At 32.1% G+C, this 13855-nt stretch overlaps 1 protein-coding gene across 1 annotated transcript in view; it reads left to right on the top strand.

Moving 5' to 3' along the window:
• The window catches only part of LOC128192969 (circadian locomoter output cycles protein kaput-like), a 28066-nt gene extending 14483 nt beyond the window's left edge, over nt 1-13583 (top strand). The window contains exons 9-14 of the mRNA XM_052866113.1: nt 891-997; nt 1968-2121; nt 2510-3384; nt 4134-4195; nt 6119-6298; nt 7395-13583. Of these exons, the coding sequence (XP_052722073.1) occupies nt 891-997; nt 1968-2121; nt 2510-3384; nt 4134-4195; nt 6119-6298; nt 7395-7466 (1450 nt within the window). The 3' untranslated portion in view covers nt 7467-13583. The remainder of the gene's footprint in view (nt 1-890; nt 998-1967; nt 2122-2509; nt 3385-4133; nt 4196-6118; nt 6299-7394) is intronic.
• The last annotated feature ends 272 nt before the right edge of the window (nt 13584-13855 follow it).

Genomic DNA, 13855 nt, shown 5'->3' with positions numbered 1-13855 from the left:
TGAAAACACGCTAACTGTGTATTCAGAATACACAAGGGGCAGGAATTACAGGCAGTAGGATTGTAAAATAAATTAAGGGTCTGTATCATACTTCAGTGCATACAGTTGACCAAAAAAAGCAATTTCCAAGTAAACCCAGAGTAAACCCAAAGTAAACCCCAAAAGTAAACCCGGGGTTTAGTTGGGGTTTACTCTGGTGTCAGGTTGGGTCTGATTGGTTCTGTATTCAATATCAGGTCATTCACTCTATTATGATTCAAGTTTTTCACTAAAATTATAGGTCTCATAGTCTTTTTTGAAAGATTTCAGGCAGGGTACTCTAGTTGGTCATCATTACATTCAATATTTTAATTTATCTACTCTAGAATGACACAGAATTAAATCTAAATCCTTATATGAGACTCCTTGACAAGTTTGTGTATTGGCTATGGTACACAAGTGATCATTAAATGGAGAATGTGTTGCAAACGTTTTCTTTCCACCAGTGGGCTTTACTGCTATTTTATTTATTCCTCGCATTTAATTAGGATATCCACCAAACAGCAATATGAAGTCTAAAATGATTTTGAACCATTGTCTCGATAATTTAAGTTCTCATGAATAAAATGTTTGTGACATACAGTTATGAAATGATGTTTCACACTTACAGTCAAACTTCGTTATCTGGAAATCAATGGGAGTGTTTAAAAACTTTGAGATATCTGAGTATTTGAGATATTTAGGGTACAATGCTTAAAAATAAAATAAGTGGTTGGAACTTACAAATCACTTCGACATATCTATTTTATTTGAGATATCAGTGTTAGAGATATCGAAGTTCAACTGTAGTTATCAGACATTCATTTATGTACAGAGTCGCGCATTACATATGCCATAAATTTATTTTACAGAGTATCCTTAGTAACTGGATTAATGCCAAAAGAAAATATCGGGAAGTCTGTGTATGACCTAGTCAGGAAGGAGGACTTGAGGGACATTGCCTGCAGTCATATGAAAAGTAAATACGTATCATATTTATTATACACAGAAAGTCAAATGAATGTAATAGTATATTGATTACCATACAAGTACAAGACATAGAATACTCAAGCATCTACCAATTAGGTAAAGAATTGCAAATTTCTTATTGTTTAAATTGCTCTTGGTAAAGAATTTTCAAATACATGAGAGTTTGTGTGTTAGCATATGAGTCATAAAGGGTAAAAAGATATAAATACCCATTACATTGAATTTTTTATTCACCTGAGTCACTCAGGTGACCTATTATTATTTGTTTGTCATGGTGCATGATGCTTCACCATTAACAATTTTACATTTTCATACCCCTGCTTCAAATTATATCTCTGCTCTGATGGAAAAGGGAGTATACTCTAGGGGGGTATATAGTTTTACCCTTGTTTGTTTGTCTGTTTGTCCATCTGCCTGTCCATCCATCTGTCTGTAAAATTTTAGCACCCTCTATGTAGGCATGTCATATAGTGGGATTCATTATTGTGCCAATTGGACATCAACTTCCTGTTAAATGATGACTAATTTTTTTTAAAAACCAAAATTTTCAAATTAATTCCTGTTGAAGATTTCTCAGCAATTATTCACTCTGTCCTTCAGTCATTGGAGGTCAACTAAATGCATTGTAATTTTGTTCATATTGTCGTCTTCTTAAATTGTGAAATCACTACCAATGGGGCAGGGAATCAGGCTTTTTATTTTGGGATGGGGGTGACAAATATGGCCATATAGTAAGCATATTTTTTTTTAGATCATTTGAGTTGCTCAATTAAGCTATTGCTGTTGGTAAAATCAAAATTAAATGAGACTCCCTGACAGGTCTATCTATGGGCCAGGCATGTTGGCCCCTTGTTTTTGCAGCGCTATAAAAATGCAGAATTAAGAGTTAATGATATCCCTGCATTTCCTTGTACATGTGGTTAGTGATTAAATCTGATGATATGTTTTACTTTTCGTAGTCATGACAGATGATGAGATCCCATGCACAGTGTTTCGAATGGACTCGCTTGATTGGCACAGGAGTGTTAAGTACATCAAGGCCCGTTCAGTGATTGTCAAGGACGCATGGACTAAGAAAAACCTCTTCATTGTGAGCCTTAATCAACATATCAGGTACATTTGTAAGACATCTTGTTTTGCTAACATTAGATTGGGTTTGCAGACTCAGATTTGGCAATTGACCTGTGGGAGGAGAGGAAATTCACATCGTTTACTTGGTCATTTAGGTCAAATTATGACTTGAAAACAATTAAATCATGAATTTAAACTTTTAAATTAGTAATAAACTTTGACAGATCAGTTTCTATATTTAAAAAAGCTCTTTGAAATAAAAAATCTAAAAGATTAAAAAAGACCAATTCATTAAAAAATAATCAGAATTATATTTAGAATCATGGTATCAGAGGAATTTTACTTAAATTTTGAAATCTAGATTGCATGTTCAAATAAGGATAGTTTTCTTCACTGTGTGTATGACACTTGTATTTGATAATCTTTTTAGTGATGAAGAGGGGGAAGCATTGCTCATTGAACAGCAAAGGAGAGTGCAAGCTCTAATAGCTGCTACGAAAGGTCTGACCCTTCAAGAGCAGAACTTTGAAGAGAGCAGTGAGGTACTGTCCATAGCATCAGGCAGTAGTCAGCCAGAATCCCCTGTTGGGGCTGAACTCCCATCCATTTGTAGCTCAGCGTCACGGCATAGTGTTGACAGTTGGAGTGACGGTGACTCCGCCCCTTCAGGGTTACCAGTGACAGATAAAAGTCTGTCCAAAGACAAGGACACCAAAAAGAGAGACTCTCTGCCTTTGTTGAAAAGTCTCTTAATTGGACCAAACTGTGAAAAAGGAACTGTGAATAAATTGGAAACTCTAGAGTGTAGGTCACAGGAAAGTGTGTTGCCTAAACATAAACAGAGTGGAGATCAAGATTCAAATGTGGGTAAATCCAGTTTTTCAGGGGAATTTTCTGGTGAGTCGACAGGAGATTCTGGTATTGTTAGTGGGTTCGAGAGGCAAGATGTGCCATATATAAGTATTGTTGACGTTGATCTTCTTGACGAGAATAATGCATTGCAACAGTCTGATGGAATATCTAGCCCCGAATCATTTCTAGAAGAAAATAACTCTGCTGTAGACAAGGAGTATTTCGAGAATCAGATTTCTCATTTTTTCCCAAATGTTTCATCAGGAGGTGTGCTAAACAGTGACTCAAAGCAGTGTGGAGTAGATTGTAGTGATAAAGATCTACCCAGTGTCTCAGATAGCAGTAATTCTATTATAAAAACAACTTTTAAAAGTGATAATGACAGAATAGGGATATTACAGGGAATCTTGAATTCAACAACTTCATTATTATTGGAGAAAACACCAATAAAAGGTACTGATAATTATCTTATATACCTAAAAAAAAAAAAAAGGATTGCTTGTGACCATAATAAATGTCATGAAAGTCATTTGGACAAGGCATATCAAAAAAAATTGTGTGTTTAAGGTAACACTGATGAAAAAATTAGGTTAGGTAGGGAATCTTTTTTTATTTTATCTTATTTTTTTTTCTGCATGAATCCTAAGTTTGTTGGTGTCATATTTAATAATGGGTTTTTAATAGAAATAATATAAAAATCATGATTGGATAAAAATAGATATCTAAAAATGGTAGGATCGGGGCATTTTTGTAGGTTAGGTCAGGTTACCCTAACCACACAACTCTTTTTTTTAGGCCCAAGTTAACGTTTAAAGTCAAATCTGAATTGGGATATAATTTTGTGAGCTTGTTCAGTGTACTTCAGTTTCAGGTAGTCATCCATCTAGATTTTGTAAGCTCTATAATAGGTTAATAGAGGATTTAGATATTAATATTGGTGAAGAAACCAAAACGTTTACATACTGGTACTAGATAAACTTGACTGTATGGCATTGAAATGAACAAGACTGCATCTGATATTGCCTATGGAACTAAAATTCTATGGAACAAGGTTCTTTTTCATCCTATAGAACATTGGGTAGCAATTGTGATCTATTTGAATCAAATCCATAAAATGTCTTTTGATTAATTATACAATTGTATAATATTTTCAATTGTCATTGTAACAGTTGTTCTTAACAAATTTGTTTATTTTTCTCTAGATATCCAAAAAGTCCAATCTCCTACCATTTCCTCTCAAATCTCACCTCAAACAGATAATGCAGTAAGTTTTAAAATACATCAATATGCAGCATAATATTTTGAAAGTTGTATCTATATATATGAATGGAAAAAATGCATGGGAATTTTTTTGGCTTGCACTGAGTTTATTATGTTATTTGATCAAAGAATCACCAAAGAACATGCATAGGCGTCGGAAGCAAATTTAAAGTGGGGGGGCTAGACTAATCCTCAGAAATATTGAGAAAAAAGTAATTCCCAAAATCATGGAAATCCTAATCCGGGGGGGGGGGGGGGGGGGGGGGGAGTATACTATACTTCCAAAAAAAAATTTACTTACCCAAATTTTTTTTTCTCCAAAATCATGAAATTCCTAATCCGGGGGGGGGGGGGGCTAGTATGCTTCTGAATCTAACCTCTCAATCTTTCAAGGTAAATTTAGGAACAATAGTCTTTCCTGCGATAAAAAGTGGGGGGGCTGAACCCTCTATCATGCTATGTTTCTAATGGTTAGGTATAACTTTGCAAAAAAAGTGGGGGGGCTATAGTTCTGTGTGTGATAAAAAGTTGCAATATACGATGCACAAAAAAATGATCTAGTTTTGGACTGATTAACCTTATTAGAAAAGTGGCATTGTTCAGTTAATCAAAGACACAGGAAGATGAAACTTGTACCACAAAAGGTTCAAGTAATTTGCATTAAATTTATATTTTGGTATCAAATATTATATGATTTAAAATGATAAGATGAAAGCATACTCGTACATAAATTTGAAATGCAGTGCAATGTCCAAGATGTCAAAAATGAATAGTTATTATCAACATATTAAAGAAATGAAAATTGATTACCTGGTAATTTTTGAGTGAAAAAATTCAAATAAAAATGCTTTTAGATTTGTTAATTTCTCTACAGTTGTATTTTTTACCCAATAAATATTGCATTGGTTTTAACAAAAGTTTTAAAGATTTTATAGTGCGTTCTGTGACAGTTTGAAGTGTAACTTGTTGTAAAATGATGACATCAGTGTTTGAGGCATGCATTGATAACTAATAAAATTTTGCAATGACCTTGAAACAAATCCTAAGCCAATTTTAAAGTAAATAAAATTACCAGAATTGCTTAGAAATGCATTTTTTAATAAGAGTATTCTAGCAACATCAAAAATATTCAGACAAGTATGGTAACATCAAGTGTAAAAGAAACCCCGACTGATAGAAATGGACAACAAAATGCTGAACTACACATTGCGGGAAGACAGACGTTAATACATGGCATGTTTGGGTTGGCAGATCATTTGCTCTTAGGGAGAATTTTAAAAACAATAATAAAAGCATACATGTTCAAGAAAATGTCATTTCCCAAGGCCTCTTTGGAAATAGAATTGGAATGTTACTGTTAACAATGTGAAGGGTTTAACAATGAAATTAAGACTGGATATTTTTGATGTTACATACATGTATTGCACCGCCTGGCGAAACCCGTCGATATGATTTATGTGTTATATTTCTCAAAGAATATATTTAGCATACATTTGAATTTTGGGATACTGTTTGACAAAGGGTCAATGATCAAAATACAGTCGTGTGACAAAATTCACAGAGAAGAATTAATTAACAATATTAATAATAATTGATGATAATCAATTGTGATGATGATCATTGATCAATATATTAATTGTAACATATACAAAATATGTACGTGGTACCTTGCTTCAGCGGTGTAAACGGACCCCAAAAATTACATATTTTGCATTCTTTTATAATGTCCAAATTGAAATGTTGAGCATTTTCCATGCTATCATTTGCTCATGCAAACAGTATCTTATCTTTTTTTTTTATAAATGCATTGTGAATTAAATACAATGTAGATTATTTTAGAAGCATCTATTTTTTATTTAATTAGAATTCAGATTTTTCAATCAATATGCTGTATTGTAGAGTTCAATTTATTTGATGCATGTTTTAGTGTGTTCAAGATTCAAGTGAAGTCAAGGTGGAGTCAAGATTTTATCAGCAGCTGCAAAAGAAACACGACAACTTGGAGAGAAGTCTCCATTCACAGAATCAGGAACTGACTGTCCTCAAGAGGAACCTGCGCGACAATCAACATTATCCTCATTTTGTAGAAAAACTAAAAAACCTACAGGTAATTATAAAAAAAAAACCATTGGAGGAAAAATGTGCATCAAATTAATATAGGGTAATGTTTACATTTTGAATTTTTGGCATGCATACAATATGGAACAGTATGGAACAGTTTTAAATGACGAATACCGGTAGATCGTTTCACATAGGACATATCCTAACAATAAGCAAACCCCAACCAAATCTAAGGTTCACTTTTTGTGTTCCCTGTGGGTTTGCTTCAGTATTTAGGTATTAATATGGTAATAGTTATCACTATACATGTAAAACACTATAATAAAGGAAAGAAATGTCTGTAAAAAATACCCAGATTTTCATTACTTTTTGACAAAATGTTCACTGGAAATATTATTTATTAGGGCCCTGCTTTGCGGGTGCCCTATAGTGATCAGTCTGTTGATCCTTCTGTCCATCATTCTGTCTGTCTGAGATCTCTTGTCTTGAGCATATCTTCTCTCCCGTTGGTCCAATCTGGCTCATCACTTACAGAGTGTCTACGATCAAAGAGTTTGCAGTGACCTTGAATTATGTATGTAGGTTAAGGTCCTAATGGATCATGCAACATTTTTTTTTGGAGCATATACTCTCCACTTAGCCCTAGTTGGCTCCTACTTCACATTAACAGAGCTTTAGGCTAATGGTCTGCAGTGACTTTTTGATTTGAACCAAGACAATGTGAAGGTCATAGCAGATATCTTTATAATCACTTTTAGATCACAGATTATTTCCCATTTTCTTAATCTTGCTCTCTCTGAAATGCTTTATATCCTATTGTCCATTATTTAAGCGGGGCCCTTTGAGATGGTCACCATATCAATGTTCTCTAGTTATTATTGTCATCAGCTTACGCCAAAAAAGAACAGGTACACTGGAAATATTATTTATCATCATTCCCTTCAGCTTACACAAAAAAGGTTTATTCCAGTACTAGAATTGTATTTGTCTCTATGTGTAATATATGTACTGTATTTTTAATACAGCCATACTTTGCTGGGTTGCATTACATTTAAGTTACTGCTATTACCCATGATGGATTGGGGTTTTTTTCCTCTGAAACTAATTTATTTGTGATGCTTAAAGTATCTTTTGGTTTTCAGAGAGAAATTCAGGAACAGTGCAAGCTTCTAAAAATCATTGAAAGTGAAATGAGAAAAATTTCAACACCCTGACTACCAAAACGTTTAGCAATTGTTTCTATATTGAATCATTTGTGGAGGAATTTCTAACAGGGTTAGAAAAAATTCTGATAAAATTGACTGTCTGTGAACCCCACAGAACTAGTGATGCTGACCGATACAACGAAACAGAAACCGTCAAGAAAATATGAGATACATGTATTTGCAACCAATATTGCAAATTTCCATATTTGTTTAGGGAGAGCAGGGTCTCTTCATTGTTTTTACATTCCTGAGTTTAAAAGGCCTTGAGGAAGAAACGTCTTCTCCAGTAGTTTTTGTTGTGTGGTTGAGATTTTTGGTAAGTGGGTTGGATGTTGTCATCTCTTTGAAACTATAGTTATATATGTAGTTCAGTCCTTGTGGATGTCAATGTGCAATGTACCTCACAAAATCAATTTTGAAGTTGTTTTGTAATTTTAATGATGAAGTATATTGAGGTGATTTAATTGCTGTGATAAAAGTGGCTATTTACATGTTTACTCAAATAGCCCTCTTTGTAAATTTTGCATTTTCCATTTATTTTTTTTTTAATTTTCAACTACTGTAGAGTTCAATTATTAAAGTTTTAATAGAACGCATTAGGTTGGTCACTTTAGTGTCAGCGTGATTACCTGGGACCTTGTATATATCAAGGTTTTCTTGAGAAGCATATCAGTTTCAAAAATAGGAAGAAAATCTTCTGAGTTTTGGTGTACATGAGTATTCAATTCGCAATTATTTTAACTAAAAATACCAAAATTTCCCAGTCATTTTGAAGGGATAGAATTATTCAAACAATTATCAGAAATAGTCTTAACCTAAATAATCAAAAAGTTTAATTGAATATACCGAACTGCACTGAAGTACTGGAAGTCATAAATTAAACTATTTGATCGGTTGCAACCAGAAAGGATTAAATTTTAATTACTAAAGTTTGATATTTCTATAAGCTTGGTGCATAGAGTCTGAATTTTTGAAGTAAATTCCATTGATAGAATTAAGAGGGTCATTCTTAATCTTAAGTAAATTCATACAATAACATCTTCTTAGTCAAGGGTTTTCGGTCCACTTTGGGGAGCAAAGTGGACCGAAAACCCTTGGCTAGCGAAGATGTACAATAATTGGCACAAAAATAACTTGTATATCTGTAGTTTTACTTTTTGTCTTTAAAAGAATGTCAAATGATTAAAAATAAGGTTTTCCAACATATGTTGTTCGTACGTGTATATATAATAGTTGTAAATTCCATACATTGTATAGAAATTACTCTAATTATTGCTCAATAGATATAAATTCCACTTTTTCATAATTTTAATATGCAATACCAGTACATTTATTGATCTTATTTCCTAACTGAAGAAAATAGTTTAGAAAAATTTATTTCCCTATCTCGTATTTACAGGCAGTCAACAATGATAATTATAAACTATATTGTCCATATCATAACGAGGGGAATAAAAGGGGGGTTAATTTACTCATATTTGGGGGGAAATACTAGCTGTGATATTAGAACTTAGAACTGTAGTCAGAAAAATAATGCTCCAGAAGAAAATAATATAATACACTTTACTGGAATTCCTTCTATGGGCAACAGCTCTTGTTAATATCGTTACAGTATGATTATACCGTGAATTTTTTTTAAAGAAACGTGCATGTGTCCAAATTACAAAAAGAAAAGTTGTAAATTTATTTGTCTATTAAATGTTTGTTAATAGAAATGAGTCATTAGGTAGAGTCAGAGTTATATTTGAGATGATTTATTATGAACATGTATTTTGAGTGTTGAATGAATTTGTGCATGATTACCATCAGCTCAAGCCAATGATGATCTAGAGTATAATCTGTAGTGCATACAGATATAGCTCTCGATACATTTTGCCTTTTGTATTCCTATGATGCATAATTGATTTCTCCTTGATGGTTAAATTATTGATACTGTATTTAAAAGAATTGACACTGAGTATTCATTATGACTGCTTACAATTTCAATGCACATTTTCAAGTGTGTATAATTGTCTTTCTCTTAAAAAAATGAAAAGAAATCCAGTCATTAAATTATGGCTTTAATTAACAAAATCGTGATTGTCAGTTAGTCATTTGGGAGACCATAATGTTGTAGCTAATTGTATTGTATTGATTGCATGCGCATCCTGGCATCAAGTTTACTTTGAGTGTGTGTACAATGTCTTGCTATTCTTTTTGTAGTTTATGACTATTGTTTTTATAATCACCATGCATACAACGAAAAGCAAAATAATAGCCAATAAATATTACTTTTGATATACATGTATAACTTGTTACAGTAAAATGTCAACATATTTTTATGTGATATAATTTTTTTTTAAAAAGTAGAGAGAATTTATAATCTTATTTCCTGTTTGTGCATTCCAAAACCAATTTTCTGACTTAGACATTTTGATAGGTTTAATTTTTTGGAGTTCAATGAACATGACTAAGACTAGTCTTGTTGACAATTAATTGCTGCTCAATGTACATAAAATAAATATATCCTGTGTTATCTTCCCACATAATGCTATATGGCATCTACAAAACAAAGGCCATTGCACCCACACTTTTCTAATGAATTTCAGAGATAAATATTTACATGTGTACATCTGAGGCACAATATTATTAATAATAATTAGACTCTTGTTGCAAAAGCAATAAAAAGGTCTTCCATTCTTATATACATGTAATAATTTAATTGTAATACATTGCTTTTTTCACACAGAAAAAAAAATAAATGATATGAAAATTGCTGTAAAGGAATTTCCAGACGAGACTGAAAAAAATAAATAAATCGAAGTACGGTACTTTCTGTTACATCCGGAAGTTAAACCAATTCAAACAAAACATAATAAACATTTCCACAAACATAAGTCTATCTTTCCTCTAAGTTTGGTTGTTTAAGTCTCTGCCCAATCTGAGATCTCGTTGAGACAGTGTTTTTTGTCTCGGTACCAGAAATGAATGAACTGAAGTGCTTACTGAAAATGAAAGCCAGTATTTCTTGTACATTTGCCTAATGTACATCATTGTTTATTAAGCTAAATGAAACAGCCAGGAAAATAACTTAAACTTGTTAAAACATGATTTGTTGAAACCCATCAGGAAAGGAATGGAAGAGACGGTCGACAAAATGATACCCGTTAACACATCTTTATTTAAATGTCTATCATCCATGTAAGCTTTGCGTCTTGGGCACTTACAGATCTCGCAGGTACAAAATTTGTTTAAAAGAGAGCTACCTGAGATATTTGAGATATCTCACCGGAAGTAGAATTTGTTTGCTGATTTAACAGTGTATAGATGACATATATAAGATTTATGCTGATTTATTCATTCTCTGAAGTACTTCTGATGATGACCGGAAGTTATCGATGACGATCGAATCAAACAAAATAGTGTAAACACATGTAAAAACACAGGTCTATCATCCCATAAAGATTGGTTGATAAGTCTTTACTGTTTTTGAGATCTCGTGGAGACTAGGTTTATTGTCTAGGAACAGGAAACGGACAAACAAAAGTGCTTAATGAAACCCAAAGTTAGTATTTCTTGTATATTTGCCAATCAAACATTACTGTTTATCAAGCTAACTAAAACTATCAAAGAAAATCAGTTATTCTTATTGAAAAACTTGATTGTTTGAACCCATCTGGTGTCGGACTGAAAGTGACCATTGATAAAATAAGAACCTGTTAAATTCATCTTCTATGAAATCCATGTAAGTTTCGTGTCTTGATCACTTATGGTTTTTGAGATCTCATGGGTAGAAAATTTAGTTAAAACAGGCTGCCTGAGATAATTTAGATATCTCTTCGGAAAAAGAATTTTTTTTTTTTACGTTGCATAGATGACATATGTAGGGATTTATACTAGTATATTCATTCTATGTAAAATAAATTAAATACGTTAAAAAAAAAATATTTGAAGTACTTCTGGTGACAACTGGAAGTGATGACAAACAAAACAAAATAGTAAATTAAACACATCTACAAGTAAAGGTCTATCATTTCACAAAGTTTGGATGTTCAAGTCTTAAACTGTTTCTGAGATCTCAACGTGACAAGCTTTTTGTCGCGGGACAGAGAACAGAGAAACAGAAATAATTAAATTTTCTATCATCCCTGAAAGTTTCAAGAAAATTTCTCAAGTCATCTCTGAGATATTCTGCGGACAAAAAAAAGGGGGGGGGGGATAATGATAATAATAAGAAACAGAAAAACTACAATCACCATAAGGAAATGGAAGACCTTAATTCTATAAGCAACATTCAGTGTTTGTGAACATGTAAATTTTAATTCTGAAATTGCATATACATGTACTATCAGGGAGTGCAAATATATCAAATAAATGGATGAAAAATATATCTATCAACTCTTCTAAAAGACTAAATGGCTGACTCTGATCGAAATGACATTTTTCTTTATTAAAAGGATTTTATCGACGGCAATATATAACTCACTCCATAGCCAAGTGGATTAAAGGTCAGGCTTGTGATCAGTACAACCCGAATTCGAATCCCGCAGGGACTTTTGTTGTTACTTACTGAATTGAAATTTTTAAATATTTATTTTTTTATCCCCAAACTGCAAATTTGTCCCTTAATTTGACATATGTACACTTTATCATTCAAATTATATCTTTCATAATCAAATAATTTACTGTTAAATTGAGTGACTTTTTCCAGGTGTGTTAAGGAAAATATACGTTTGATACAATTAAAGTGTTGCTTCTGAAAGCCCATGTTTCGATCAGTATATGTAGAAAACAATATATTGCAATATTAATGGAAGCTATTCGTTTTTGTATTGTTTAAGCATAGAATAAATGATTACAGGTTTTTATTCACTGTATTTTATGGACATATTAAACAAACAATTAAGAAAATATATACACTTCATTCTACAAAATGAGTACTGAGTTAAGTTATAAGTCATGTCATGTTCTACTTGTGATCTTCAGAAACCCAAATTAAGACAGCGATTGATCCTGTGCAGCTTTTCATTATTTATTGATTTATGATTGTATATATAATATGTAATATATAGTTTAATTTGGTCAGTATTGTGTATTTTTTTTTAAAAATTGTTGTTTGACTGTTACAATGGCAGCTGTTGTATAAATGTTGTTAAAATGTATTCCAACTTGACAATTAAACTACTTTCAATTGATAAAAAGAGAAAAATTTAAATACTACCAATAGAAGTCAATTGCATATGGTAAAAATTAATGGCAATGCAATTTAAATACAGAAAATGTATAACAATTTTTAATGTACATACTTTGGATATCATAAAGTCCACTGTAATGGTATATGTGTTATATTTAAGATTGATATACTATATTCATGTAGTATGTATTTTACTCAGTATGGAAGGTCAAATTTCACTGGCTATTAATTGTATTTTTACAGAGTGAAGTTCTGACAGAGATCATGTGATCTGGGGGTCAGAGGTTATGGGAGAAGAAATGTATGATTTGCTTTTTTCTAAAGTTATGTGTACAGTGTTAATGGCTCTTTAATGGACATGCAGAGATCATGAAACACATTACCAAAATTATAAGTGTGCTTGCATGTAGAACACAGCATGTTTTTTTGTTTTGAAATTTAAGTTTAGATGGATCATAGTTATAATTTGACAGCTTAATATATTTAATGCTCAGTAAAAAAGAATTTGAATCATAAGATTGCTCAAGTTCAGCCTAACTAGCATTTTAATAGTATCAATTTTCTTGTATTCCTCTCTTCCCATCTGCTTAGGCTCTATATTGTAGTTCATGTGATGTTGAAGATGAATCTTGTAGCCATAGAATTTGCAATGTTTCTATATGTATATTAACAATCATGATATTATTACCTATATAATTGCCATTTTATGGAGAAGTTTATATATGACTTCTTCAACAAACTAAATCATTATACTGGTTAGAATTTTGTTTTAGATGAACACCTGCTCATTCCAATCCATGTGTTGTTGATACTTTGGACATTAAATTGCTATATATTGACACATAATTATATAATTATTTATCAAATACATGTTATGAAGTAATGGCTGGAATAGGCCAATCATATTTTGTTATGTATTACATTGTGGAATAAATATTTATGAATTGTTGACAATCAAATTTTTTGTTTTCCTTCAATTCTTATTATATTCAATACGTCTAACCGAGAGTGCAATGCAGTATAGAACTATATGTTGGAACTTTCAAAACAAATCTTTAAAAAAAAATAAACATAACAGTCTGGGTTTCATCCAAGTTTTATCCATCAGTCAAGTATAGTGTGAATCTCTTCATGTTTCTTTTAGTTTTAGATAGGTCGAAATGAGAAACAAGATGCCCATGGGCCGAACCGCTCACATGAGCAATAAGGCATAAAAAAATCAGCC

The sequence above is a fragment of the Crassostrea angulata genome, chromosome 7 (genome assembly GCF_025612915.1).
Source record: "Crassostrea angulata isolate pt1a10 chromosome 7, ASM2561291v2, whole genome shotgun sequence".
NCBI lineage: Eukaryota > Metazoa > Mollusca > Bivalvia > Ostreida > Ostreidae > Magallana > Magallana angulata.
This window is presented reverse-complemented; position numbering and strand designations above follow the sequence as displayed.